The sequence below is a fragment of the Parambassis ranga genome, chromosome 8 (genome assembly GCF_900634625.1).
Source record: "Parambassis ranga chromosome 8, fParRan2.1, whole genome shotgun sequence".
Lineage (NCBI taxonomy): Eukaryota > Metazoa > Chordata > Actinopteri > Ambassidae > Parambassis > Parambassis ranga.
The window spans coordinates 11,532,996-11,560,222 of NC_041029.1; the positions used below are offsets into that span (position 1 = coordinate 11,532,996).

Consider the following 27,227-nt stretch of genomic DNA (forward strand, 5'->3'; position numbering starts at 1 on the left):
TTGTTTGAGCGCCCAGCCCCCACGGCATGGAGAGCCCCCACCACCACCACCATCACTGCTGCGTTACCAAAGAACAAAAGAGAGAGTGTCAGACACCACCCACTAGATCTCTTTCACACCAGAGCCCCCACCTCAGTTCCAGATGGGGTTGCCTTTTTTTCCAGGGTTTCTCTCAACCCCAAGAGTCCTCCAAAATGGAGGCCCTCCCCCTTCCTCCCCCCAAAGCTCACTACTCAGCTGCCCGTCATCCACCTGCTCCGCTGCCACGCGCCCATGGCCAGGGCACGTCCCCCCCCAATCCGACCCCACCAGGGAGTCCTATTAAATTCACTAAGTGCTTTTTTTAACTGTGGTCTGCTTTCAGGATATTACTAGCCTCAGTAAACATGTTTCAAATAAAAAAAAATTAATAAAGAAAAAAAACACACATACACATTTGTTTGTAATAATTTTGACTGTCATTGTGCATCTTGTTAGTTCAGTGGAGGAAGAATTACACCACACGAAAAATTGCTTATTCTTATGCTAATTCTGATCTCTAATCCAGAATGGTGTGATAAGAGTATAAGAGAATAAGAGTTTAAGAAGAGGGTGGCTCATTTGTTTGTTTCTCTCAAAGCATCAACATGTAGCATCTTCAGGAGAATCTCTGCCCTAACCCCTTCACCCCGTGTCTTGACCTTTACCCTCCAGGGACAGAGAGTGTGCTGTAGCAACAGGACACATCTGCTACAAGACAGCTGTTAAGTTTCCTAATGTGGATCCTTCAGTTATGGTTGGAGGGTGGGTGGTAGATTTAATCACTGCTTAATCACTCAGTATCCACAAAAAGAAGCTAATCAGGATCTTTAGCCGGCAACCAGTGCACCAGCAACAAAACAATTTTATGATTTTTATCATTGCAGTGAATCAGTACAGTGTGAGCTATAAGTCCAGTATCAGCAGCCACACTCCTCTGCCTACATTACATGCATGGATGCATGCTATGCTGTCACTCACTAACCAAGATTTATGGAAATATCCCTTCAAGCTGTAGTCAGTGCAATGTACAGAGCACACTACTATTTGTGTGCTCCCATGTTTGAATATGCAGATATATTCATGTAATATGTTTATAAATTCTTCTTCTCTAGCACTTTAGTGCTTTATAGGTTTTATGCTGCAGGAAATGACTAAACCCCCATCGGTACCACAACCCCCATCCCACCATCATCCTTCTAGTCCCTAAGGGTTCAAGCACCCAAATCAATTGAAAGAAAGAAGAGTGCACTGTGGTCCTCCCCTTACATCTGTCAGGGAGGGAAGCAGGAGGGGCCACACTGATGGGCCATACAGGGAACAATATCACTCCATCTGTCACAAACCGTTTCATCTCTGATGGGGTGAAATATAGCTCACAAATATATCTACCTCTATATCATCTATGTGTATTAGCTTACTGATGCCCAAGCCGCTACCAATTCCCAGAAGCATTCACAGTCGCTTTTTGTCTCACATTACCTTCCTCCCACCAGCCAGCACTCCACAGCCACCTTGCAAATGATGCTTTTAAGCCAAACAGCATGTTAAAAGAAATTGTTCCACTTTACACAGTGAACTAGTTAATGAAAATGGAAGACAATGGGCAACAAAATTTACATGTAAAAAGTTCCAGATTGAAAGTACAAAACAGCAAACCTAAAAGCTTAATGAAAGTGAAAGCGCATATTGTATATAGAGAAAATACAGTGAAAAAAAAAAACCCAAGATGCAATCTGCTGATAACCAGAGTGCTCTTTCATATTCAAATGGTTCTGCTGCTGTGTTTAGAGGATGGGTGTGGCCGCCTGATTCTTCTTGCCTCCTGAGCTGTCGCGGCTTTGTGACGTCCGTGATCCCATTTGCTCTATCAAATTATGTTATTGGACTGGCCACTGTTCAGTGCAGAGGACAAAATGACATCCCCAAACAATACCTATCAATGTCCACGGTGCTGCACACAGATAGCCCTGTGATCCGTTAAGCCAGAGGAACAGAACAAAATGGCCTGACTGTTTACTTGAGGGAGGAACGAAAAGGAAAAAATTCCCACATCCCCAAGAGCCATCATGCATCTCTCTTAGCAGCAGGTAGAGCTGCAATCTCAGTCATTCATATTTAATTCCGCAAGAGTTTCCGGCCAGACTAATGTGCTATTGATTTCAAGTCTCCTATTACTGAAAAAGGGAAGGGCCATGAGGCAGAGAGAGCTGGACTACTGAGAGAAGGAGCAAGAAGCTGTAAGAGGAGAGGAGGAAGATGGAAAAGAAGTACCAATGAGCTTTACTAGGAAACATTATAATATTCCATTTGGACTATTATCTCCATTATAGCCTTTGTCAAATAAATTCTACATGAAAAGACACAGACATGACATGTGTTTCATCATTTACTGCTCATTGTAAGTCTGAACTCATGAAGCTAAAAACAGCTCAGGCATACTCACACCTCCACTATTCTACTATTGTGTCTGTCAACATATGTTTTTTCTTCCTTGTCAGATAGAAGGGAGAGCAGCATGAAAAAAACAAAGAGAATGTCTAAGAGCTTTGTGTATTTAAGGTCTCTCCCTAGATAACAACTCAGACAGGACAAAATGAAAGATTAATAACTATGGTTTTATATTTAAAAAGGTTTTAAGTAAAACATGGCCTCAGTAAAAAAAAAGGTTAGGCCTGCTTAACCAAACCACAAAGCCACAAAAAATCACACCAGCGGCAAACATAATGTGATGATTTAACATTTACCAGCCTGTATGATTTTTTCTTTAATCAAATAATACTGTGAAAGAAACACATAGCTTGAAAAAGGTGAGATTCACCCCACTCCACATGCAAACAAAAGACAGATACTCAACACAGAGAATTAAACAGGCACATGGAAAGCAGAATAAAATACATAAATAAAAAAAATGACAAGAGCGTCTACTTCAGAGACTTCCTCCCACCAGCCTGTCTACTCTAATAATAGCCCAGAGACAACACATCCAGACAGACAGAGGAGAGAGGGATACAGAGAGAAAGGAAGGAGAGAGACAGAGGAAAAGTGCAAGAGTGAACCCATGAGGGAGACCACAAGAAAATTGCCAAATAACACATAAAGGGTTGAATTAGGCCAGTTGCCATTATCAACAAATGTCCTTTTAAAAAGAGGCTAATTTATTTTTGGAAGCTTTCCTAAAAGCAATAACTGCTTCAATGCTGCTGCCACAAAACCCTGAATTGCCAAGAGCCAGGCCTATAGTGCAGAGACCACTGAATTAACCAGACCTGAGGCTGAATCATCCAACCCATCCCCCAGATACGCTGTCATAGTGTCACTCTCTCACTCTCCCTATTCCCCTTCCTCCACACACACACAAGGCCACTACCTTACCGCAGGGCAATGGCAACAGGCATTGGTTTTGACGTAATACTGCGAGAATAACAGAGATGAGGACTAGAAAAAGCTAGGCTAAGGAATCCAGGATATAGGGATTTTTTTTATAATTTATACAGTTAGGAGTTATCATATATTTACCACCCATGTCAAATATATAATTCACTCACTGCTTGAATATTATTGATGTTGTGATAATGACATATGAAATGATAATATTAAAGATACAATGATTGTGTTTTCTGGGTTAATAGCATCGTGTTTTCCTGTGTCTAGATGAACCTCAAAATCAGCATTGCTTTGTTCATCTTTTTGGCACCAAGGTGCATTCCATAATATGCTAAAAGAAAAGACGCACCACAACAAGACTTCTAATCACCACTAGTGAAGGAACCTTTAACAATAAGAAAATAATCAGTAGAATAACAAAAAGGCTTTTAAGCAAAACCAGTGCTTGAACCTTTGATTCACTGATGTACAATAGGCGCTTCAAATGCCCTCTTACACACAGGGAGGATTCAGCTGCAGTGCTACTAACCAGGGCTCTAATGAGGGGCCACAATTAAGCCCATTTATTCACATTAAGTGTGAACTGTAAGTGGGGCTGCAGTCAGTTGACGGACCTGGGCGCCTTTGTGTTACAAGAGCCGCTTTTATACCACAAACAAAGACGGAAAAAACACAAGCACCTAATGACTGAATCTCACCATCTCTCAGATGTACATACACACCGGCAGAAACACACACACACACACGTGTGCACACTCCTCTCTAACAAACTGACTCAAAGGCTCCAACGCATCCAGGCTGAGTTGAGTCACTGCTTGTCAGAATGGTGGGGGCGGGGTTAAGACAGACTGACAGTGGGGCTCCATCTCTATCCTCTTATTAACGCTTAACGAGTGCTTTCCTCATGCAATATTCATCTCCACTAATATCATCCAAGCTTTGAGCCAAGCCTGCTACTTATGTAAGGCAATTATGTAAAATATCAGACAGGGCCCATGTTCAGAATCTGACTGGAAGAGAGCTGCAGGACAATGACAGAAAGGAAGAGGGGGTATAACAGAGTGATTAGGAAGGAGGGACTGCAAGGTGGAAGAAACAGTAAGAGGCACAGAACGAGAGGAAGTGAGTGTGTTTCGTACCATGTCTTCAAGCGAGGACAGACTAACATCCACACATCCATCAAAAGGCAAGTGGCCTGTGTCAATAATGCAATTCCTCCCACCATCACAGCTTTCAGCCAGACATCCGAGGATCCCTCAAGGTCAGCTAAGGAAAGGAAAGAAGAGCATCAGCACCACTCGTAAAAAGAATCCATATGAAGCACAAACCTTCTTTGGTCATCTCGCTTCCAAACGTGAACACAATCCTAGACTCATAAACAAATAAACAAACATACACTGATTTATGCACACTTGCACCCCCCCTCAGGTCAAGGCCCTATGGGGGTCTGCACAGAAATAGGTCATTTGTCACACATGATGTCCCGGGGCAGGAGATGCATTATAGATGAGCCCAAACAGCATGTCTCAGCGAGCACTCACCACACAGCTAGGGAGCAGCAGGAGGTGGGCAAAGAACTCTTCAGGAAGAGGATCCTGAGATCGTAAAGACAAAAATCACTGCTGGGCGCAATCCTGTATGTAAAACAAAGAAAGAAAAATCATTGGGTACAGCTTGATGAGAACTGCAACTGTACCTCTTCAAACTTTTCTCTGAATGGACATAAATTAATTCAGGGGGTATCTCATTTGTTATTCTCGTGTCTGCACCTGACCCTATAGCTAACCATCTGCCTTGCAGATGAGAGGTCCAAAAAGCATCCACTCAATAGGCATAGAATGGTTTCTAATACTTTGTTTCCAAGCACAATTCAAGCCAAAACATTGCATATTTCTGTCTTTTTCCCCTCTCCAAAATTTCTCTGATTATCGAGACTCTCTAAATTGCTTTTATTTGCAAAGACAAAGGCCTATAGAGTTTGGTTGTTTGCTAGGGTTTCAGGCAGGGCTAAATGAAGAATAAGACAGAAAAGAAGGGGCTGTGCAAAGGCAGAAGTGAGTGTAAAGTGTAGGGAATGAGAGACAAGTCCACTGTCTACTGCTGCACCCATCTGTTCTAAAAGTGCAGGTGGAGCCCTATTCACTCTGCTCTGCATGTGTGTGAAGAGGGGGGCAGGAAGAAAGGAAGGGCAGCGAGAAGGAGGGAGTGGAGAGATGGAAGGGCAGGGATGGAAGAGGGAAAGAGGGGGAGGACTCTTGGTGATCTCTCCTGAAGGGGATAATGGGAGAGGAGCGCATTGCAATGGCTGCCATGTAGTACCCTCCCTGCACAATTAGCCAATCAGCAGCGCGCTCTGCCAGCCAGGAGGACGCATAAAAGAAGAACATTGCAGCAGAGGCACAGAAGGAGACTGCGAGAGGTGCAAGGAATTACACACAAAAACAGCAGAACCAGAACACCCTCCCCTGGACACACCCTGCTGAGGATCACTGCTTCTCTTTTTTCTGAACCATCGCCCACGCCACTCGGAGAGAACGCTCTCCCTCATCATCATCCAGCAGAAAACCCCTTTCTCCTCATTTTCATCCTATAGAGGACACCTACAATCTCAGAGGGCTGAGATCCCTGGACGAAGACTGTATTTTTTTCCTTTTTTTCTTTTTTTTTCTTTTAATTTTGACTCCTGGCAGAAGATAAGGGCCAAATAATATAAAGGCCGAAGAACAAATAGAGACTTCAGCTTCAACACCAGTGGAAAGAAGGACCTAGATTTCTTTCATTGTACGTCAAGAATGGTTACTGTACGTATGACTCTATTTCTTTTATTTGTGAGTGGGATGTTGTAGCAGTACTCTTATATTTTCACCTCAGTCTTTTTGTGTGGTGTTTGTTGTTAACTGCATGTACACATGTGATGCAGTCACAGAGATTTATTTACCTCCTATATCTGTTGTGGAGATTGTTATCATTCACAGCAACGCTCCATGGTTATGCCCACATGCCAAAACATAAAGCAGCTGTGTCTTATGGTTTGTCCAGTATGCCATATTATTACGACTAACGATCAATACAGGCAATTAGCTTTCTCATACTGACTGATGCGCCATGCCGGCTGCGCTCCAGCCTGCAGTCATCCTCGGTGCTGGGTAAAGTCTTTATCCTGCCATTTTAGATAGCACGACATTCACGTTGTAGCACTACAGCCGCCGAGATGTTGCCGTCCTTGAATGTTTGGTTATAAATGATGAAGACTCAAGATTTAGGAATTCCGCAGGATTACAGTGATGAAGGTGTAGAGTCGCGATGAGACGCTGCGTACAGTGGGGAGGGGGGTTGGGGGACGGGCTTTCTTTTTTGCCTGGTGCAGCACAAGGATGCTGGAGACGGTTGGAGACAAAACATGATGCCTCGGAGGCTGAGGGCCCATCCAGCAAGGCAGAGGAAGGAAGGGAGGGAGGAAAAAAGGGTCGAGTCACTCCGGGAGGGGGAGGGGAGGAGGGAGGGAGATTACGCATCCATTGGTTAGCATTGAATCAGACAAAGTCCAAATTCCTCAGGGTTCTCGTTGCGATGCAACCGAGTAAATGGGCTGGAAATCTCAGAGGCCGCGACTGTTAAGGCCGCGCACGGACATCTCTCCATTTTATGCGCGTTTCTCCAAGTACACCACGTCGTGTACGTACAAGATGGCCTTGCTTGCATTGCGCCTGTCGGATGAAAGGAGATGGGAGCGCTGATAAATTAGCTTTGCTGTGTGCCGGCGGCCGGATTGGGCGTGTCTCTGCTGGACTGGAGCACCAAACGAGGGCCTTGAGCCTCAAACGGCCTATTCCGCTTTCCCTCTTGACACGCTGAATAGAGACAGTTTATCTAAGCTGAGCAATTAAGCGGAGACACATTTACATACATTTACAGACAACAAATAAAAAGACTGGGACCGCTAAAGAAACAACACCATTATGCACATGCTTAAAATATGTGGCATATAAAAATGATGAAATTATGAATTATGACGTGAATCATGTTCATTATAAAATGTTAAAGTTGTTCAGTCTATGCTAATAATAGTAGCCTACACAAGATAAATTATTTACACAGAGGGAAGAGGATGTGAGAGAGATAGTCCTTGAAATAGAATCATAATTAACTTTTTGATACCTATATTTGAAAAGGTCACAATATTGCTTGGAAAATGTGAGCCTAACGGAGAAGGAAGGCAGCAGTGGCTTCAAACTGTCCACTTTTATTTTCTCTTTGTTACCTATTGTCCCTCGCAGGCCTGTGGTGTCACGTCGACAGTGGCTGTAGCTCCCCTTCCACATGGTCCGCAGTCTTCCTGTACCGCAGTGCCAAGCAAATAAAAGCGTTGAGTCAGATAACCTTTCCAAGGCACTTACACAATTCAAGGACAAGGACAGCAGAGGCCATCACGTAAAACAGTTGCTTGATCTTAAACTGCAAGGCCAGCACAGAAATAAACATTGACATATTTTCTTCCTGGCGAAAAAAAAAATATCATTTTTGTCCAAACTAAAATATTTATAGGTCTGTAGGCTTGGAAAAATGTCAGTTAAGATATGATGTATCAAATATGTACAGACATTTAATGCAATTATGTTATGTAAGTAGTGGTTTATCTCCTGTTGCCCGTTGCTTCATGTAATTACCAGCAACAAATAGAAAGCATGGAAAAAAGCAGAGAGTATATACCTTCCTCTGAGACAGCACAATTCATCTGTTGGACTGATGTCTGCTTACAGTCATAAGCAGGATTAATCTTATCAATCACATTCAACATTAAACGTTGAATGTAAAAACTGAGGAAGAAATCCAAGTAAATATCTTAGACTTTATTTATATCTGACCTATCATGGCGTTTTTGACTTAGAACTGGCAACTGTAACAATCATTGTTCCCGGAGAGTCCTGCAGCCCCTGGCCACGACACAAAGCGCCACTGTTTACATTAATATTCATAGTGCTGCCATAGCCTCTGCGAGAGAGAAGAGGAGGAACGGGTGGCTCTTTTGTTTGCTCGTTTCAATACGTTTATTCAGCAAATAGGCGCTCCGGTTCATGAATGCCTGCAGAGCACACAAGTCTTGGCTTTTAGACGAATGAAAGAAATCGAGGGATCTTGTTTGCGACTTTTAAATAAATGTATTTTTTCTTGATATCTGTTGAAAAAATTGTTTTTTAAATGGAACAAAAATATAAAAGAGGAGTCGATGGTCTGGTTTACAGCCATCTGTGGCCTCAAATGAGACCGTCCGAAAGCCACTCCCTTTTTTCAGCACGCTGGATAGCGCCCCGCATGCTACAAGGACTTGCAAGACAGATTTGTCTCCCGGAGCCTTTGACGTTGTCTGCTATCTTCCCATCAAAGCAAGCACACACACTCAGAGAGCTGAAATCTCCCAGAAATCTTTTCTTTCTTTATTTGTAGTCTGCGGAGCGGAGAACAGGATGGAGTCTCTGTGCATAGCTGACATGAGCTGTGACTCCTGTCGTCCTGTTGTGTTACAGCTGCCACCATGATCCCTTAAGCTGCAGAGAGTGTGGCTAATGCCCTTTGTTTGGGATAATCCTCTAATCTGTGTTATTTAGAAGGCTCATTTACACTTCAGCCTTGCATTCAGTTTTGATTCATGCCTTCCAAAAAAAAAAAATCTTTATATAATGCTTAATGTGAACTACACTCAAGGTTATTTCTTTAAGAGGGAATCGTGTGTTGTAATTTGAAAATATATCAATATTCATTATCTGCTTTAACTGATTGATTTAAATAATACTTAATACACAGCAAGATAATTTATTTCTAGCCTGTATGTATGATTCATAAAACTCTCCCTATTACATCCTCACACCCTGTACCACTTTTGCAGCATTGGATGAGCTGTTTCAGAAGACAGAGAACTGCCTTTACATTCAGCCCTGTAATGTCCCTGTGTTTTGTAATTTAATAGTGTACAGTGTAGGTGGTATGTGTGCTTGGCAGTGGAGGCAGGGCTCTTGTTTGCGTGCAAGTCTGGGTTCATGTGTTTGGCAGTGGAGGCAGGACTCTTGTTTGCGTGCAAGTCTGGGACCATGTGTAGGCGATGCTGATGCAGTACATTAAATATTAAGGGAGACTCACAGACCCCCAAAATAGAAAAAAAGCAGTGGGGGACATAGCGCTACCGCCAGAAAATTGCAATTAAAGATGTAATTTTTAAAAGATAATTTCTTTGACATGTTGTCATCCATCAGAAATATGTTTTAGACATGAAACAAAGGACCTGCCATATTTACACTTAGGTTACAGTACTCCTGTGACAATTATTACTATAGATGAGAATCTCTAGAGCCAACTAGAGTATATGCATTTTGAGCATATTGTGATTATTCATGCTACTGCAAGCCTTCACAAAAAATTGTCTTTAACTGGGTTACTGCAAAGCTATTAGTTTTGTTTGCTGCTGGTGTACGATAGGAGATATTGCAAAAAGACTTCTGTGATTTTTTTTTTATATCCATTCTATTTTGTCTTAAATAACTTCAAAGCATGCTGGTGCTCTCTATTTCTGCATGAAAATCTTAATCTTAGTTGCTGCTTGTGTCAGCCAGTCTCCGTGCCCAGCCCATTCTCAGTGGGTCTGTGAATTATATAACTTCACACTGTTCACTGGGAATGTGTGCTCTACCATGCTGAGGGTTATTTCAGTTGGCGAGTCAAATTTGCCCTAATATGTTTTTTTTCCCTTTCAAAATGTTTTTTGTCATATTTGGGACACATTCGGTTGCCATTAGATGATTCATATCACACAACAGTGTACTCCGTTAATATCAAAATAAATATAACGTAGCATCTTAGTTTCATTTTTTTTCTCCTATTTAAAAGTTCATAGAAATGATGGCATCAGAATCTTACTGCAGTCTGTCATCTTTGTGTGTAGACCTGTGTTTGAAGTATTTTATTTTTGAGTCTTTCACTCAGCTATTGTCGCTGTGCTTCTTCTCCCCTTGTTGTTATCAATCTGACTTGCTGATATTCTACAAAGCCATGGCAGACAAACGTCTATACCCTGTAAATATGCTCCTAATGAGCACAGACAAACACAAGCTCAGCTTAAAGCAAGAAAGCACATCCAGCTATTAGAAACAATGCAGTCTTTGAGGGGCTGTTACCTGGGCAACCTGAGTCAAGGTGAGGCTCAAAGCGAGGCAGCCAGTTACAGAGACGAGGGAGAAAGCAGGTTTCATTAGAAGGATCCATTCACAGACACTAGAGAGAGGAAGAGAACAGATGTGATGCATACATTCACAACACAAAGAAGTGAGCTATTTTAAGAATTCTTAGCACAGAAACAGCCAAATACACAATGTGGCTAGTTTCAAGATATGATGAGCAGTGAAAGTGTCATTTTAGATAAAGATAAAAACATCAATTCGGTTTATCAATAAAGAAACACTATTATACACTACACTATTATAGGACATAGGACAGGATTAATAGTTTATGTTGCATAATTTGAAATAATTCTGAGGATTCATTCATAAGGTCTTTGTTGCTTTGGACGACACTGCAAGATGCTGAGAATTCAAGAAAAGGTTCATGAAGCTCTATGAATGATGTAACACCCACTGATTAGACATCTACAACAGCTCAATCCCACAATTTGATATAGCATGCAAGCATTGCTGTTTATCTTGACACAAAATATGGAATTGAACATTGTATCACTGGTTTACATTGTTCTGTGTAGATTGCAAGAGTTAGAATAATCCTGACATGAAGAGGTAAATGAGGTTGAAATGAGTTTTGTTTCTGACCATATAGATGATCCTTGAAATCCCATGTGGCACAAATTAGAGCAAAATGTTGCACACCAGAGCAACACAAACACTTGACTGTACACTAACCCTTGCTCCAAGTCAGCTGACCACAAAGGAACCTTAAAAGTCAGAAGAACTAATGTGAAATCCTGTCTTAATTTTTGACCAAACCAGCCGTTCCATATTTATTGTTAATCCATTTACAATTGTCACACTCCTTTTGTCCATCATCTCAACCTCGCTGCCGCTTTCTAACTCCCTTAGTCTCTTGCCAGCCTTGCACAGACCACCATCACTATTAGCCATCTATGTGCAGTGATGTAATGGTGTTTGACCCTGGAAAAGAGGAGAGGGGGGAAGGGGGGTAGAGTAAGGAAAAAGGGACTGTGACATCTGCAGGACCAGAGGCAGGGAGCAAGTGGGGAGGAAAGCTGGGGTAAAGGGGGGAGGGGAGATGATAAATCAGACCTTCTCCATTTTAGCAATTCTGATTCCTGACCTTTACTTCTGACAGTGACAAAGTGAACAGTCTGTGCGTAGCTTGCACATGTTATAGTAAATATTAGGCATTGTTGCACTGTACATCACCACTGTGTCTGTTTTATTATAAATCTAACTCCACCCTTCCTCAGCAGATAATCAGCACCATGGAAACCCAGGTGTCCAACGGTCCAAGCGGAACCAGTCTGCCTAACGGCCCAGTCATTAGCACAAATGGCTCCACAGACGACAGCAAAACAAACCTGATCGTCAACTATCTGCCTCAGAACATGACCCAGGAAGAATTTAAAAGTTTGTTTGGTAGCATTGGAGAGATCGAGTCCTGCAAGCTAGTCAGAGACAAGATAACAGGTATTTTGTCCACACTGAATAATATTAAAACTGCAGCCGCTGTTTTGGATTTTTTTTAACATGGCTTTTTCTTTGTCTCTAGGTCAGAGTTTGGGATATGGCTTTGTAAACTATGTGGATCCAAATGATGCAGACAAAGCCATCAACACACTCAATGGTCTCAAACTCCAGACTAAAACAATCAAGGTGAGCAAAGCTCTGTTCTCTAGAAAAACTCATTTTTAATTCCTGATAGCCAGCTAACAAAATGGGAGGAAGTGGAGATTTTGTCAAGGGGGTTGTTGAAAGAAGTGGTGACAGACGTGACAGAGGGAGGGGAGGGGAAATGGGTAGGAGGAGGCAGAAGGGAGCAATGGCTAGAACAAAGGAAGTGGGAGAAAGGGGTGAAAAGAGAAGGGGAGAGTGGAGGTCAGAAAGCAAGGGGCGGACAGCATGCAGAGGTTATTGTGATGGAAATGTAATTAGGATGCCTGACTGGGGTGCACAAGGGTCAGTCCAGGTTAGCCCATCTGCCTCCGATCTGGGCTAATTAGGGGGCTTCTTTGTCCCAAAATCAGATGAGGAAACAAGGGGGCATATTATTAAACTCCTTTCATCCATCTAACCTGATCGAAGCAGATCAAAGATTGAGACAAAATACAGGATTGCAAAATCAAATCTCTGGGAGAGCAGAGCAGGTGATTAGACAGCAGATGTCCGCAAAGAGAGCCATCAATTCTGACTTATGACTGATCCAACAATGCATTTCATGTCAATGACTGGATCTGGTTACTTTTTGGACAAACAACAAAAATTACATTGGATATAACACTCCAAATATTCACACACCACCTACTTGGAGCCGCCATGTAACTGCCATGACAATTATTACACTTTAATCTAATATTATGACTTTCATTAATATTTGATGAGTCTATACATAGATTCCACAGACTATAATTAACTTCCTAATAATTCACTCTCAACTTTAAGAAATAATTCCTGATTTTGCAGGAAGCTAAAGTAGAAAGGGGATGGGAGTGGTGAGGGACCAGGGGGCAGCAATGGAAGGGTAGGGGGTAGCTCAGAGAGCAGAATGCCAATGACAGGATTAGAGGCCATATGGGCTTCAGGCACCATCTGTACTGTGGGAGCGACAGGGAGAGGGTTAATTATAGGGCAGCCTCTGCTCCCCGAACACATCAACTCCCCCCTGACTCGTCCAGAACACCCTAATCACTGCACCACACAACCCTCCTGCTCATACAGTCTGTCTGTGTACACAATAGGCACTGGTGCTTAGTGCTGATGGATGGAATCAGAACACCTGTATTCATCTGAAAGATAATATACATATCAGAGAGAATACGCTTAGTACACTGTCTTTGTGCCAGTACAGTAAGATAATAAAATCCCTTTTACTGCTGTTTTTTTTTTAAAATAAATTTGCATTCATCGCACAGCAGTTTACCAATGGCTGTAAACAATGCAGGTATTTGAACAGTATGTTCATAAGATGTCGAGAAGTCTTGTGATGCACGTATATTTGTTTGCTGTTTGCTTGTGGAACTGTTTTGCCCTAGAGAATAGAGACAAAGGAAGGAGGCAGGACAGGGAGGGCAGCTCAGCCTATCTTAGACAACACTCACTCTGTCTCTCCATCACACACAAACACACTACTCTTTACAATGCAGTGAACTGGACTATCTCTCACAGAGGTCTTCACATGCTCCTATAAACACAAAAATGTTTTTAAAATTAATTATTGCTTTGCAGGATTTGATGAAAATATTCTGAAAGTAGACCATAAGGGATATAGAGACAGATGTCTGTACACTAATTAAGTCACTGGTGAATATACCAAGTAAGGCTGATGTTTTTGAGTGTGAAACAAGCCTTAAAATCCTGCTTATTCATCAATGAACGGTCATCGCTGTGTCTCATAGTGGTTAAGCATGAGCCTAAAGGGACTAATCATCTCGACAGATACCAAACCCCAGCTGAGTCTGTGGAGAACCACTCAAATAAAGACTATTTTTTCTGCTTACATGTTGAATCTTTCAGATTTTTAGACAAATAAAGTTTCATAATAATTTAATTTGTGTGTTTAGGTTTCTTATGCCCGGCCAAGCTCAGCTTCCATTCGTGATGCCAATCTTTATGTAAGTGGACTCCCCAAAACCATGAGCCAGAAGGACATGGAGCAGCTGTTCTCCCAATACGGTCGCATCATCACATCCCGCATCCTAGTGGACCAAGTTACAGGTGCAGTCTTGTTTCACATCTGTCTCACAGTGTATCTGGGTGAACAATATCTATCTATCCCAAGTCAGGCCAATGAGACTCGCAGGAAGCAACAAACACTAATGCCAAGGTAGTAACGTTGGTCTGATTTGTTATGCGGAGCAGGCATATCACGAGGAGTGGGCTTCATCCGGTTTGACAAACGAAATGAAGCAGAGGAGGCCATCAAAGGACTGAATGGACAGAAGCCTTTGGGTGCCGCCGAGCCCATCACTGTCAAGTTCGCCAACAACCCCAGCCAGAAGACAGGCCAGGCCTTACTGACTCAGCTGTACCAGACTGCTGCCCGCCGCTACACGGGGCCACTGCATCACCAAACTCAGCGTTTCAGGTACTGAACCTTTATCAAAGTCACCTAACCCCCCCACCCCTATATGTGTGTCCCTCACTAACTAACAGACAGTGTGTAAAAGGATACTCTTTCAAGAACAAGTCACAAGTTATCTGTGTGCTGAGCAAATTCAATATCCTACAAATGTGAAATGACAGTGTGCCAACATTGTATTGTTTTAGAAAGACACAGAATATGCAGATGAAATGGCACTTTCCACAAAAAAGCAAATATGGACGAGTTTTAAACAAAAACAAAAACAAGTGGTATCAACTCTCCTTTTCTGTTAACTAATATTTCATTAATAAAGTGTTCTTTTAAGTAATTCTGACTTTACAGTAATGAAGGAAAAGGCAATATGGTATTGTCCCTCCTTCTCACTCTTTTTCTCTGACTTTCTTTTAAACTGCAGTGTGATCCCTTCTCTTGGAAAGGGAGCAGATCCAAATAACAGCTCAAAACCAATGTAAGACACCAGATTTTTCAAAATACAATAAAAAAGTTAAGCTTATTAAATTTTGGTTTAAATGTCGCCTATACTTTATAGGCATTACCGGTATTATAAAGACTGAAACTCATGGGTAATTATGAATGAAAGATAAAATAAAGCTTACAAACATCCACCTCTAAGGTTGGCATGCATACTCATTACTGTTTTAATCAGATGTTATATGACCTAGGATACAACATTTGTTTGATTACATTTAAACTATTTGAGAGGAAGCTTAAACTGAGCTGACAAAAAAAATCTACGCCAGCTGAGATGCACAAGACATATTTGACACGCCATCAGTTTATGGTTGGATGGTCTGGGACTGCGTTGCAGTGAAGGATGCCCTCTGGAGGACAGCTGATGAAGGAGCTACATGTTAACATGAAAGCCCCCTTTCCTTGTAGATCTCATAACTAACTTCTGCATCCCCTTCATTCTCCCTCTTGCGTTGCAGACTCGACAATTTACTAAACGCCAGCTACGGAATCAAGAGGTAAATGCCAAAGGTGTACTTTCAAAAGCATCCATGCCAAAATAAAACCTCAAACAAAGTGCCCGGAATACCGCCTGCTGACTTCATCTCGAAATCATACATAATCCCCATAATTCTTAATGCCCACAGTCCATTTAACAAAGTTACAGAAGCAGCTCAGACAACAAAGCACTATCTGTAATTACAACAAGCAGCCTTTAAACAGCAGGGTATTCTGGCATGGCTTTGTTTAACCTTTTCGTTCTTTTGTTTTAATTAATAGAAATAATTTCTATGTATTTATTTATGAACTAACATTGTCAGTTTCAGTTGCTTTAATGTCCCCTTTTTTCACCAGCATGGACATACCAGATTCCGTTTGCGTCTCCTCTGTTTGCTCCAGTTTTTGTATGATTTGATTCCAATTTGCTTTTCATCCCTCTCTAGGTTTCTGTGTTTCGTTCAATACTGTGATTTCTGTTGAACATTGTGATTCATGTGTTTAATTCTTCCAGAGGCTTTGGTCAGCAGAGAAAATATGCAGATTGTGTGGGTGTCTTGTCTCAGGGCACACAGTGTCATTGTGTAATGAAAGCAGGTAGTTTGGAGCCACTGTGGTGCCCACATATATTTATTTATACAGCAGAGGGGATGGAGATGGGGCCCCCTGACTCCATACCCGACTTCTCATTTCTCACAGATACATCCCCATAAGAGACAGTTTAGAGCATTGAATGTTGTGTTGAACTTCAGAATGACACCCATGGTAGCTCTCCTACTCTTTTCCCCAGATTCTCACCGATCACCATTGACAGCATGACCAGTCTGGCTGGAGTCAACCTTACAGGCCCAACTGGAGCCGGCTGGTGCATCTTTGTGTACAACCTGTCCCCTGAGGCGGACGAGAGCGTCCTGTGGCAGCTCTTTGGGCCTTTCGGTGCCGTCACCAACGTCAAGGTCATCCGTGACTTCACCACCAACAAATGTAAGGGCTTTGGCTTTGTCACCATGACCAACTATGATGAAGCTGCCATGGCTATTGCTAGCCTCAATGGCTATCGTTTGGGCGACCGCGTGCTGCAGGTTTCCTTCAAGACCAGCAAGCAGCACAAGGCCTGAGAGAGAGGCTGCTGCTACCAGCTCCTTCAACCTGCAGGGAGAGCAACCTGAGCTCCCTGTGCCATCACTCTACATGGGCCTGGACTGAGTCTCTCTGACATATTCTCACACAAATTCATGAAATGCAGACACACGACTACATGCACACATATACTCATACACAAGCATACACAAGTCAGAGTTCCGAACAAACACACTAGTGGAGTTTTTCTTTTCTCTTTACACAACATGCTAGTCCTTCCCTATATTTGCCTGGATTGAATTAGAAGGGGTACGTAGCTGGTTTGTTGGGTAGGGACAAGAGCTATCTATTTAGGAGACAGTCTAACGAATGTGACGGAGAATGTGTAGTGAGTGCTTTGATTGAATTCAGGCAAATAATGACAACTGATGAACAAAATGATAAAAAAAAATTTAACTGAACAAATATGTGCAATTTACCCAAACTCTTACCCCACCATCTCTCCCATTATCTTGCTGGAGAGGATGTAGTCACTTTTTTACACTTGGGCATTTTGAATCAGCGATTTTTTTTAGATCAAAGAAAATGAAATTAAAAAACAGTGTTCTCTTATATACGTCTATTAAAGTATAACTATATATTCAATATTTAAGGTGGTTATAATAGCCGAGTATGTAAGCATTTTCTAGAAACTTTGACTACTGTTTCCTGACCTGCATTAGGTGGTGCCTAGCATAAAGGCGGTCTCTACCCTATCTGAGCTCGTTAGCTCAGATCCAATAAGATTTAGGTTAACTAATGAATACTGGTCACAGAAGAGAGTAGTCCTAAGGCCATCAGAATCACTCTCCCTCACAGTCTCACACCGAACAACACGATAGTACACTTATGTATCACAAAAACACACTTCAATAACTAGAAGGTTTACACATATTTAGTCCACTAAAGCTGTATTTTTTCTAATCGATCCTCAGTATGGATTTGATACAAGCAGACTGTCTGTGAACTTAGAGCAGAGTGGCAGCGCTCCCATGGTGACAACTTCATTAGCAATTCTCTGGTGGGCAAGAGAGGGATGAGTGCAAGGGGAAAACCGTATCACCATAACACAGCCACGTCAAAGGGAAAATACCGGTGTTTTTTCCCATTATACACATTATTGCACAGCTTTGCCAGCCAGAATTTGGCATGAGAGGACAGTTGGTATCCAAGGTTCAAACAAATTATCCTTTTCTTGCTTACATTCTGAATGTTAAGTATGACAAAAATACTGCAACCCTGGAATGAATACACCAATGCACCAACAATAGGTGTGCAGAGAGAGATGGGAGAAAAAAAAAAGAACACCGGTATTATTCTTTAGTCTAGTGCACAGATAGAAACCCCCTGAGTGAATGAGGTCGAAGTTTTACATTTTAGTAGCATACACAGGAACAGCACGCATACCGCAGATTAAGAGGTATGCAGTTCTATTTCTATGAGAACTGATATCTGGCACTGTAAAAATAATTGCACATCGGTTGAGGAGAAAGATACCAAGCTCCTCCAACTTTGCCAACACCTCCTGTTTTACTTTAAAATCCTTCGATTTTCTTCAAAAAGCTTCCCAGAAACTTTGAACTCCTGCCCTCTGACTGTAAAATATCAAGCTTGCAAATAAGGGTCATAACTATACTTCTGTTTACAACAGAAACAACATTTATTTGCTTTAGATCTGTTTGGCACTACCACAAAAATAGCATTTCTAAAATATCCCCAACCCAATTGCATGAAGATTATTTATGGCACCCTTGATGAAATATTAAGGCCAACCTGTCTAGTTTGAAATGTCTGTTACAGCCCAGACGTTAAGATTTACCATGGGAAGAGCTAATGTCTTTCAATATCAAGACATCTGCACATGATAATAGATAAATAAGGTCAACTATATTCAAGACATTTTTGCTTTTGCTTTTCTAAATGACGCTGTGTTAGCCAAAGAGGACGATCTCTTTGAAAGGATTACATTAGAGATAAATCTATTTTTATACATACAAAGGAACAAGACCTTGTGCTGAATTTTTACAGATTCTTAAGCTTGGAAAAATTGGGACATCGCATGGCTTTATTTTAAACCCTCTGATCTTTGCAGAGCAAGAGGGAACAAGCATGCGGTGTATGGGTGGGGATTTAGGGAGGGGGCGAAGGAACAATGTATCTCATACAAACTTAACTGTCTAACCATATCAAGATGATTGAAACAGAACAAAACAAATCAAATTTCATGTAAAAAAAAAGAAAAAGAAAAAAGAACGATACAGTTGGGGGTATAACCTGACAGACACATCTGTACTTTCGAGTGCTTTAGACACACTCACATCTCTTGTCCTGAAGTTGTGTACAATGTTGCTTCAATTATGGTGCAGTGAAGTGAAGTTCTTTGACTTGAGAATCCCAGACAAAGCTGCAGTGAGACCAGCTCATTGCTCAGCTGAAAAACTGAATAGCTGCTTGCAAAAACAAAAAGGTACAACGCAGATTTAAACAGTGACGCAGATTCATAATCGACATTGAGCATGAGTCTTTCTGATTAGATAGATTTGATTTTTTGCCAAAGAGTTGCTTTGCAAGTCAGTACCAAGAAGGATAAATTAAGACTAACTATATTATTCCCTAATTGCTGTACAAATCTATGTTATTTATTGAAAAAGGACCCTCTACGATTTCAGTTCATCATTACTTATGAGTTGCGCATATCATTTCTTAACCACTAAAACCAAATGCTAAATGAAACAGATGCAAGCAATCCCATTTGCACACATCTCATGCAGACACCGAATGATACAAAGCATATCAAAATAAATCATGATGAATCAATTCACCTCTTGACAAAGGAAAAAAATGCATCCACGTATTATATTTCCCCTGACATTTAAATCATCTGCTTTGTCCTGTGACTAATTTATTCTTTAAAACATTGCACCACTTCAAATCCTTACACCGGCATCTTTCGATCTGACTCATACCATTTCATTCCCCAAATACTCTGAACGATTGTTGCTGTCGTGTCCACATAAAGGAAAAAATCCAGCTATTTTGGGTTGAGCAATTTGCAAGAGATAGCACAGTAGGACTGAGCACTTGCCAAGACCAGTGATAGGCGTTAGGAAGGAGCGAGATAACAGGTCGCGTTGAACTGCAGCTGGAGTTGTTTGCCCAGCCATTGTCCAATGTAGTACAGTCTAACGAATCCACCAAAATCAAACCCAACAGTGAGAAATAACCTTCCACACACAGTCTATACAAAAACCTACACCTGATGTACAGCAGAGAGCCAAGGACCATGGCAGGAAACAGTACTACACTGCTTGAGCAACAACAATATCATTTAAAAAGAAAAAAAAACTTTCCTATGGAACAGTAAGTGCAATGTGCTTTGTTTTTATATTGACTGAGAACAAATGATATATATTTTTTAAAAAAGAAATTAAATGTCACACTGAAAAGGTTTGCGGAAAAAGTGAAAGGAGCAAATGTTCAGGCAAAAACATGAAAACTGAACAGACTCATTAAGAAATCAAACAAGCAATGAGAGCTCTGATCTCAAAAATTTCCATAATCGCTTCCTCAGCCCCTAATTTGTGCTCTGACCATGCAAGCTCAAACAAACTGCATATTTGGCTGACTAACAGAGAAATTCTCAATGACCTTGAAAGGAATACTGTCTAATATATCATCAGTTTTAGCCCATGTCAATTTCAAATATCATTTTATTCTTGTAATTTATTGATTTCATTTACATATCAAGACTCACTTGTTAAATTAGCGTATTTGTGTTGTTGATGTTGCCATAGAGAACACACATGGGTCAAAGATTATGTTTGGTTGCATTGATTGGGTACAGTTTGTTATTTTTCTTCCATTATTTAATTAGTTGCAGTTTTACAGTGTATGCAGATTTTAGACTTAGTTAGATTTTTTTATTTCAATCAAACTGTGTTCAATTGTGTTTGTAAAGTCTGTGGTAGCTTTTGTTGCAACATAAAATAATTTAAACAGAAAAAATTCAAAATAGCGCCAACAAACTTGTATTATTTGGGCGACTTTAAGCTTGTAGTTTTAACTTATTGTTAACTTAAAAACTATTTATTATGATTATTATTATTGCCTCGTATAAAGTATGTTTTGTGTATATTTATGGTTTATTTCATTATATTTGCAAGTTTAAAAGATTTTAAGTTTGCCAAAATTGTGGTTACACCATTTCGTTTCTTAAAAGGGGGACAAATAGGAAAAACAGCTTTAGAAGTACGATTTGGAAACGTTCTCCATAGTCAAAGAATGCACTGCTATATTTAACTAATTGAAGTGTATAAACATACATGCTGTGTGCTAGATGTTATGCCTTTACTGCCTGTGTTCTGTTTGTCTTGTTAAATGAAAATCTTTTAATTATTTAATCTAATCACAGTCTTGTTTTTTCAACCACTCGGTGAACCCCTGAGACATGAAGCAGCCCCTGTAGGGAGTTCTTGGCCCTTTCCAGGGTCAAACAACTAGCCAGAAACAGAGGGGTTGTCTTCGGTTTGATATGCTCACAAGATGCTTTCCTGTTTATGCTGATGGCTTGATTTGTAAAAGATGATATCAATGGTTCCGTTTCTTTAACAGCATTGTATTACTGAGATCAATTTCATATCAATATGTGCTATTGAAACAAGGAATTCTTTCACGCCAAAAAGCATTTGGAGACCCAGCAAAGAGCTCCGGCTAAAATATGAGAGCTCCTAGTAAAAGCTGCAGGAAGGTTTTCTTGTGAGCCTCAAGGGTAGAAAAAGGGGTGAGTGGTCCTTCTGTTTCTCAACCAACTGTATTTTGTGTCTATTTATTTAGAAGAGGGGACGCAGTAACTTAGTGATGTTTTTCTTACATTTTCCTGGAATGGTAGAACAAATCAAAGGTGAAAATTATCAAAACACTTCTGCTGACAACAACATCAGTGGAGAAAAATACAAAATCTCATACTTCCAAACATGACCAAATGAACAATGTCAAAATTTAATGAAGAAAAGAAAATAAACCTTTCAGTTTAGACTAGGATATTTATTACTGGGATTTCAGCTGAAGATGCTTGAAGACTTTTTCATGGAATTGTTTAATTATTTGTACTTTACATGCCAGAAAAAAATAAAATAAAAGTTACAAATATGAGTGATCCTTCCTTCATTGTCTGTCACAACATTAACCCACTTATAATAAAATATCGATTTTACCATCAGGTATCCCATACACATACCTTGTCTGGATTTTAGAGCCATATTGGCTATTGGCAGATTAAAAAAAGAGAACCAGGTTTGGAATATGGTAAAAAGAACTTTATTGGAAAACAATGGAATGACCCAACTTTTGACACATAATACAACATGTAGCTGTGGAAGTTGGATGGGGAAATGATACTGGATTAAACTACTTGTTGGAATAATTTATATTCCATATTTTTTCTTAAGGTTAATCAACATCAAAGAAACGCTGCTCACAGCATGGCAACATCTGTGGTCCCTTGAGAACAACCTGCAACACAGAGCATATGCACATTCAATAGCTTGCTTGCTTAGGTCATGTTATGTCTTGTTAATGTAAGGACAGTTCAGGTGAAATTGATCCCTATAGGTTTAATTTCCAAAGACTAAGCATTTAAACAGGTGTTGTTTCTTTAGGTTAAAAGCTGTGTTGTTTTAGCACCAGGCATTTAGGAGTCGAAACTAGACCCTCTCACCAAACCTGTCGTAAGACCTTAGAACATTTATACTACCATTAATATAATGGTTAATTTATTATAATAATATCAAATCTATGAGATATCAATCACACAATCCTGGAACAGGAGGAGAAAGGCTAAATGTCATCAATCTGATATAGTTAAGCAGAGTTGATTTTGTATTTACCTGCCAATACATGATATCTGGTCAATCTGATGGCATATAATATGGCATATAATATGATATGACTACAAATAATTTGGTGATACCACTGCATTTGTGACTCAAATTGGTAAATTTTCTCCCGGTTTACTGAATGGTTGCTTGTATACAATATACAGCATGATTAAATACCTGCCATTCATGTTCTTAATACTGTGAACTTAACCACTACATTGAACTCAACCTCACCTTCGTCTTGCTGCTGTCCTGCTCTTCTTCTACATGACGCTGCCACTGCACAACGGATTTTCCTCGAAACAAAGTGCTGATATGCTACACCTTTATACTGTACAACACTGACTGTCACAGATTTTTCATTTACTTCCGTAAGCAACAGGAATAAATTAATGACGAGTTGATGCAAGTACCTGATATTTCAACTTTTTTAAAAACATGATTCACTTGAACCTGAGCCATAGGACCCATCTGACATCCTCAAGGAAACAGACATGGACACATGCTGAAAGCTGGAATTACTCACAAATCAAGAAGATCTAGAGTTCTTCATGAGGATTTAAATCCAGGCTTGGAGGCTTCTGGCAGACAGCAGGGGTGGTGAATTCCATCAGGTACTCACAGCGACTGGGTTCTGAGGTAGAGATCACAACTGTCTCCTTTCCACATGTTAATTTAATCTGAAAGACAGTACAACTTGTTAGTACTTTGTCTAAAAGGTGTGAAATAAGAACAGGATCAAATGCAGGTTGACTGATTGATGCTTACAGTGGTGGATCTGTTTGGACCTTGCCAGCAGCCTGTTCCATGTTCATACTTCATCATAGAGTAGATATTATCCTCGGGACCTGCCCATTGGCCCCATGTTCTGCATAGGTCAAATAAACAGTACAAACAAGATAAGTCACATGTTCAAAGAAACCTAAGGTAAGTAAGGAAATTACAGATGTCTCTTTACCCTAAATTAGTTTCTGATCCTCCATACTTCGGTTTCTGGGACACTCTGTTGAACGGACAGAGCTTATAGATGTACCTGAAAGAACAAGACATCTTTAGAAAAAGGAATTTATATCAACTAATATTATATAGAATATTTTTTCTCAAGTCAGAATATAAACATACTCGCTTGTAGACAGTTCATAACATTGGCTATAGAGGTAGGCAAACTCTGCACCAGGTCCAAAGTCAAAAGAGATTTCCTTCTCGAGATTCCTGCAAACAAACGGCAAAATGAAATGTACAGATGAATATTTTACAGCAAACTAGAGCCAACAAAACCATCCATGGTTGCAACTGAAAGTTTTTACCAACAGCTAACTGCACTATAATCATGAAGAAGCTTGTTTATGTTCAGGAACCTACCTGATCTGATCATCCACTTCCCGGAGAGCTCTCTCAGCCTCATCAAACTCATCCCTTGCCTTCTGAGCAGCTACGAGTCAGATAAAGGGATTTATACAATCATATAATAGACCATCTAATTAAATTTCATCTGTTCAATATACCTTTCTGCTCTAGAAATACACTCATTAAAAATTTACGGCACAACAGAATGAGTGATGAATGAGAATCTGTATGCCTTCAAATCTGTGTTGACGTTCTATCACACAATCACTCATTGCTCAGGACTGACTGACTCACCCTGTCTTATATAAAATCTTACCATCAATTAGCGTTTGTGTTTCCTGGTCATAGGGTGGCATAGTCCCCCCATCCTCATCATCTTTCTTTTCTTGAGTCCGTGTCGTAGGAGGGGTCTGCAAATCAAGCACGGATTAAAGTGACACACTTAAGCAACAAATCCTTCAACTAGAGTTTGCAAAGATTAAGAAAATAACCTTATAGTCTTCATCATCCTGGTCATCATCTTCATCCTCTTCATCATCATCATCTTCTTCCTCTGGGATGTCATCTTCAGGGTACTGATCTGAGTCATTGTCAGAGATGGGTTCCTCTTGTGGAGTTTCCACTGGGGCTGGGGTGTCTGCATTAGACTACAACCAAGGAAAGAAAAATATTTAGAGGAGCTGCAACAATGTGTACACAAAGTTTTCCAAAACAGGTTCTTACTTCTGAAATATATTTTTCCTTGATGTTATTCCAAATAGACTCAAAGGCTACTGTGTCCACTTTGTCCACACCTCCCAACAGTCCCTAAACAAACCAAAGACAAATTCACATTGGATTTGAAATACATTTTTTAGGGCAGTGTTTTATAAGAGAAGAAACAAAATTTTACCTGAGCCTCAGCTTCTGTGAATTCACTGCCTGAATCTGGGTCAAGCTCAGGATGGGACAAAAGCTCAGCCACTGAGACACTGATACACAAAAGCACAGTTGAGTTACAGCATTTATCTAATTTCTACCAGTAAATGAGACCAACACCAACAAAAATTGTGGTGCTGTGTTTAACCAGAACAAACGTTCAAAGCATGCACATTATTTTTTAAATAGTAGTTGTGTGGCAACATATTACCAACAAACTAATTAAAATCTAATTTCTTTTTGTCAATGGAATTTTGTTTTTATTCATGTCCCTGGTAAGAGCCAGTACATTGTAGTACACAGTTTTCTCCTTATGTGTGTGAATAATTCTGGTGGGTGCCAGTACTCACGTGCCATCTGCATCATCATCCAGTTCCAGAAACACCTCAGCCATTCTAGCCTTGTCCTTCTCCATGAGAAAAACTGCCTTTTGATCTGAAAGGATAATAAGATTACATATTTAACTACAATCACATACAGTTGAGGCAGAGGAATGAAAATGTTTAAAAAACAAAACAATAGACAGGTACAATCTGTAATGTGGTGTTCTCTCTACAAACAGTAGATGGTGATATACTTCAGTTTCAATATACCTTCCCAAGCCTTTAGATGGCGCTCTTTAGCTTCTTTCTCTGGCTGCTCTGCAGTCTCCTTTACGGTTCTCAAAGCCTCCACCTTACTTTCTAGATCCTTCTTGCTTCCCTGAATATCTGCAAGTTTGGCCTGTTTAAAAAAATGTTTATATAAGTCCACACTACCTGAAAACATAATATAATTTTACAACACATATTTAATCAAATTGATCAACCAGAAAAAAAATAATAATACAATAAACAATAACTGTGTGGCAACAACGACTAACTGGTGATCTTTTGCTATTTATCATTACATTCACACCTTCTTTTCCTCTAGACCTTGTTTGGCCTCATGGATAAGTTGTTGCTTGAGCAGAAAGCCTTCATTTGCAATTTCTGCCATTTTCTGCAAGCTTTCTCTCTTTTTGCGTCCCAGCTCCCTGGAAAAACATATAATATTCAATGTGAACATGTATTTAAGTCATGTGTGGTCTGATGACTTCACGTTACTACTTATCCAAAAACATGCATACCTGCAAGTGTTCTGACAAGCAGCACCACTGTTGTACTCATCCGTTGTGTCACAGCAGTCTGCAAAGGTACAAAGGAAACATAGATGTTAAAGAAAACACAGAAACACCTAAAAAGAAAGCTTATTTTGAATTCATACCACAGATTCCATCATTGATGCGTGAAGAAGGGATGAAGGCCGGTTGGAAACCTGCATTGGTGCAGTGGAAGCTGCCATTGGGACAAGCAGCAGTGCCTAAATTAAATGAATTTATAAAACACTTTTGTTTAGAGCACTACCAAGAAAACAACGTTATGACAGAAGTGCTAGAGTTGATGGCGTGCATACCTGGCTCATCAGAACCGTCCTGGCAGTCACAGTAGTCATCATTTACTCTGTCAAAGGGAATGGTGCGGGAGCCATCTAGGCAAGTGAAAGGTTTGCCCTCTTCATAAAACTGCCGCTCTGTTGAAGGCAAGATTCAATTAGTTTATTGTCATATGCACAGTAAGGAAACAGGTTTCCCTGTACAATGAAATTCTAGCTTTGCTGTCTACACTGAATGCTGTGAAAGATTAAGGTATATTAAAAATAGAATAATTTAACAAAATAGGCAAACGGAGACAAACAGATAAATAAATAATGTCAGTGCTGACAGGGGTAGCAGTGTAGACAGGTATTCCTGCGGGTCTGGTGTATTGGTACTTAAAAATATAAAGACTTACTTGATAAAGGGACACCGCGAGGGCGTTGAACTTCCACCGCTGTAATTCCCACACTAAGCAGTAACAACAGGAAGAACTGACAGGACATCATGATGGTCCACTCTTGAACAGAAGTACAAATTCTGCTGCACCACAGGTAAAAACAAAGAGACAAATAAGTCAGAGCTTGGCACTGCTTGTCCAATATAGTTCTCAAAGAGGCTCCAGAGAATAAGAGTTGTTCTTAGTTAGCCTGAGCTAACAAATCAATGCTAACTAACAAGATTAACGAACGTTTTTCTAAAACCATGTATGAACACATAAATAAAAACGTATATGTTAAACTAAACGTTACAAAACATACACGCTGAAGGTTAAACAATGTAATGAAGTACAGAAAACAATGCTTTATTTTCTTCGAGCAAGCAAGCTAATAGCTAATCATTACCGGTCAGTGCACCGCCTAGTTCCGTATTGACAAAGCGCATGCGCATATTCTCACCACCCTCTGCCTTGTTTCATTCTG

General features: G+C 40.4%; 2 protein-coding genes and 1 long non-coding RNA gene across 7 annotated transcripts; 1 reads left to right on the forward strand and 2 right to left on the reverse strand.

Moving 5' to 3' along the window:
* Positions 1 to 4,132: 4,132 nt before the first annotated feature.
* On the reverse strand, positions 4,133 to 10,661 carry LOC114439564 (uncharacterized). The gene is made up of 4 exons (XR_003671074.1): positions 10,572 to 10,661; positions 7,667 to 7,741; positions 4,947 to 5,039; positions 4,133 to 4,671 (listed from the first exon to the last, which is right to left on the reverse strand). It is a non-coding gene; the product is annotated as an uncharacterized LOC114439564 (long non-coding RNA).
* On the forward strand, positions 5,824 to 18,783 carry elavl3 (ELAV like neuron-specific RNA binding protein 3). 3 transcript variants are annotated; one of them, XM_028411589.1, is made up of 8 exons: positions 5,824 to 6,206; positions 11,855 to 12,071; positions 12,154 to 12,257; positions 14,162 to 14,315; positions 14,460 to 14,685; positions 15,098 to 15,151; positions 15,633 to 15,671; positions 16,421 to 18,783. In XM_028411589.1, the coding sequence occupies exons 1-8, from the start codon at positions 6,198 to 6,200 to the stop codon at positions 16,767 to 16,769; spliced, it is 1,152 nt and encodes a 383-aa protein (XP_028267390.1). In that variant the 5' UTR covers positions 5,824 to 6,197; the 3' UTR covers positions 16,770 to 18,783. The 3 variants fall into 3 exon arrangements, with proteins under 3 accessions (XP_028267390.1, XP_028267391.1, XP_028267392.1); XM_028411590.1 differs by having other exon boundaries at positions 16,442 to 18,783; XM_028411591.1 differs by lacking the exons at positions 15,098 to 15,151; positions 15,633 to 15,671.
* Positions 18,784 to 22,063: 3,280 nt separating this feature from the next.
* prkcsh (PRKCSH beta subunit of glucosidase II) lies at positions 22,064 to 27,209 on the reverse strand. Of its 3 annotated transcripts, none has more exons than XM_028411492.1 (18): positions 27,150 to 27,209; positions 26,723 to 26,847; positions 26,346 to 26,462; positions 26,157 to 26,252; positions 26,020 to 26,077; positions 25,809 to 25,926; positions 25,505 to 25,634; positions 25,262 to 25,346; positions 24,886 to 24,964; positions 24,717 to 24,800; positions 24,485 to 24,640; positions 24,310 to 24,403; positions 24,009 to 24,078; positions 23,769 to 23,858; positions 23,605 to 23,679; positions 23,415 to 23,514; positions 23,173 to 23,326; positions 22,064 to 22,281 (listed from the first exon to the last, which is right to left on the reverse strand). In XM_028411492.1, the coding sequence occupies exons 2-17, from the start codon at positions 26,811 to 26,813 to the stop codon at positions 23,186 to 23,188; spliced, it is 1,584 nt and encodes a 527-aa protein (XP_028267293.1). In that variant the 5' UTR covers positions 26,814 to 26,847; positions 27,150 to 27,209; the 3' UTR covers positions 22,064 to 22,281; positions 23,173 to 23,185. The 3 variants fall into 3 exon arrangements, with proteins under 3 accessions (XP_028267293.1, XP_028267295.1, XP_028267296.1); XM_028411494.1 differs by having other exon boundaries at positions 26,723 to 26,844; positions 27,150 to 27,172; XM_028411495.1 differs by lacking the exon at positions 27,150 to 27,209 and adding an exon at positions 27,066 to 27,100.
* Positions 27,210 to 27,227: the final 18 nt, after the last annotated feature.

What these genes read in the sequence shown, in the direction of transcription:
- elavl3 (XM_028411589.1), top strand. An exon ending in TCCAGACTAAAACAATCAAG is followed by an intron (nt 12,258 to 14,161) that starts GTGAGCAAAGCT and finishes TTGTGTGTTTAG; the next exon opens with GTTTCTTATGCCCGGCCAAG. An exon ending in CACCAAACTCAGCGTTTCAG is followed by an intron (nt 14,686 to 15,097) that starts GTACTGAACCTT and finishes TTTAAACTGCAG; the next exon opens with TGTGATCCCTTCTCTTGGAA.
- prkcsh (XM_028411492.1), bottom strand. Translation starts at nt 26,813, where the DNA reads ATGATGTCCTGTCAGTTCTTCCTGTTGTTACTGCTTAGTGTGGGAATT. An exon ending in CATCAATGATGGAATCTGTG is followed by an intron (nt 26,078 to 26,156) that starts GTATGAATTCAA and finishes GTACCTTTGCAG; the next exon opens with ACTGCTGTGACACAACGGAT. An exon ending in AGGATGATGAAGACTATAAG is followed by an intron (nt 24,404 to 24,484) that starts GTTATTTTCTTA and finishes CTTGATTTGCAG; the next exon opens with ACCCCTCCTACGACACGGAC.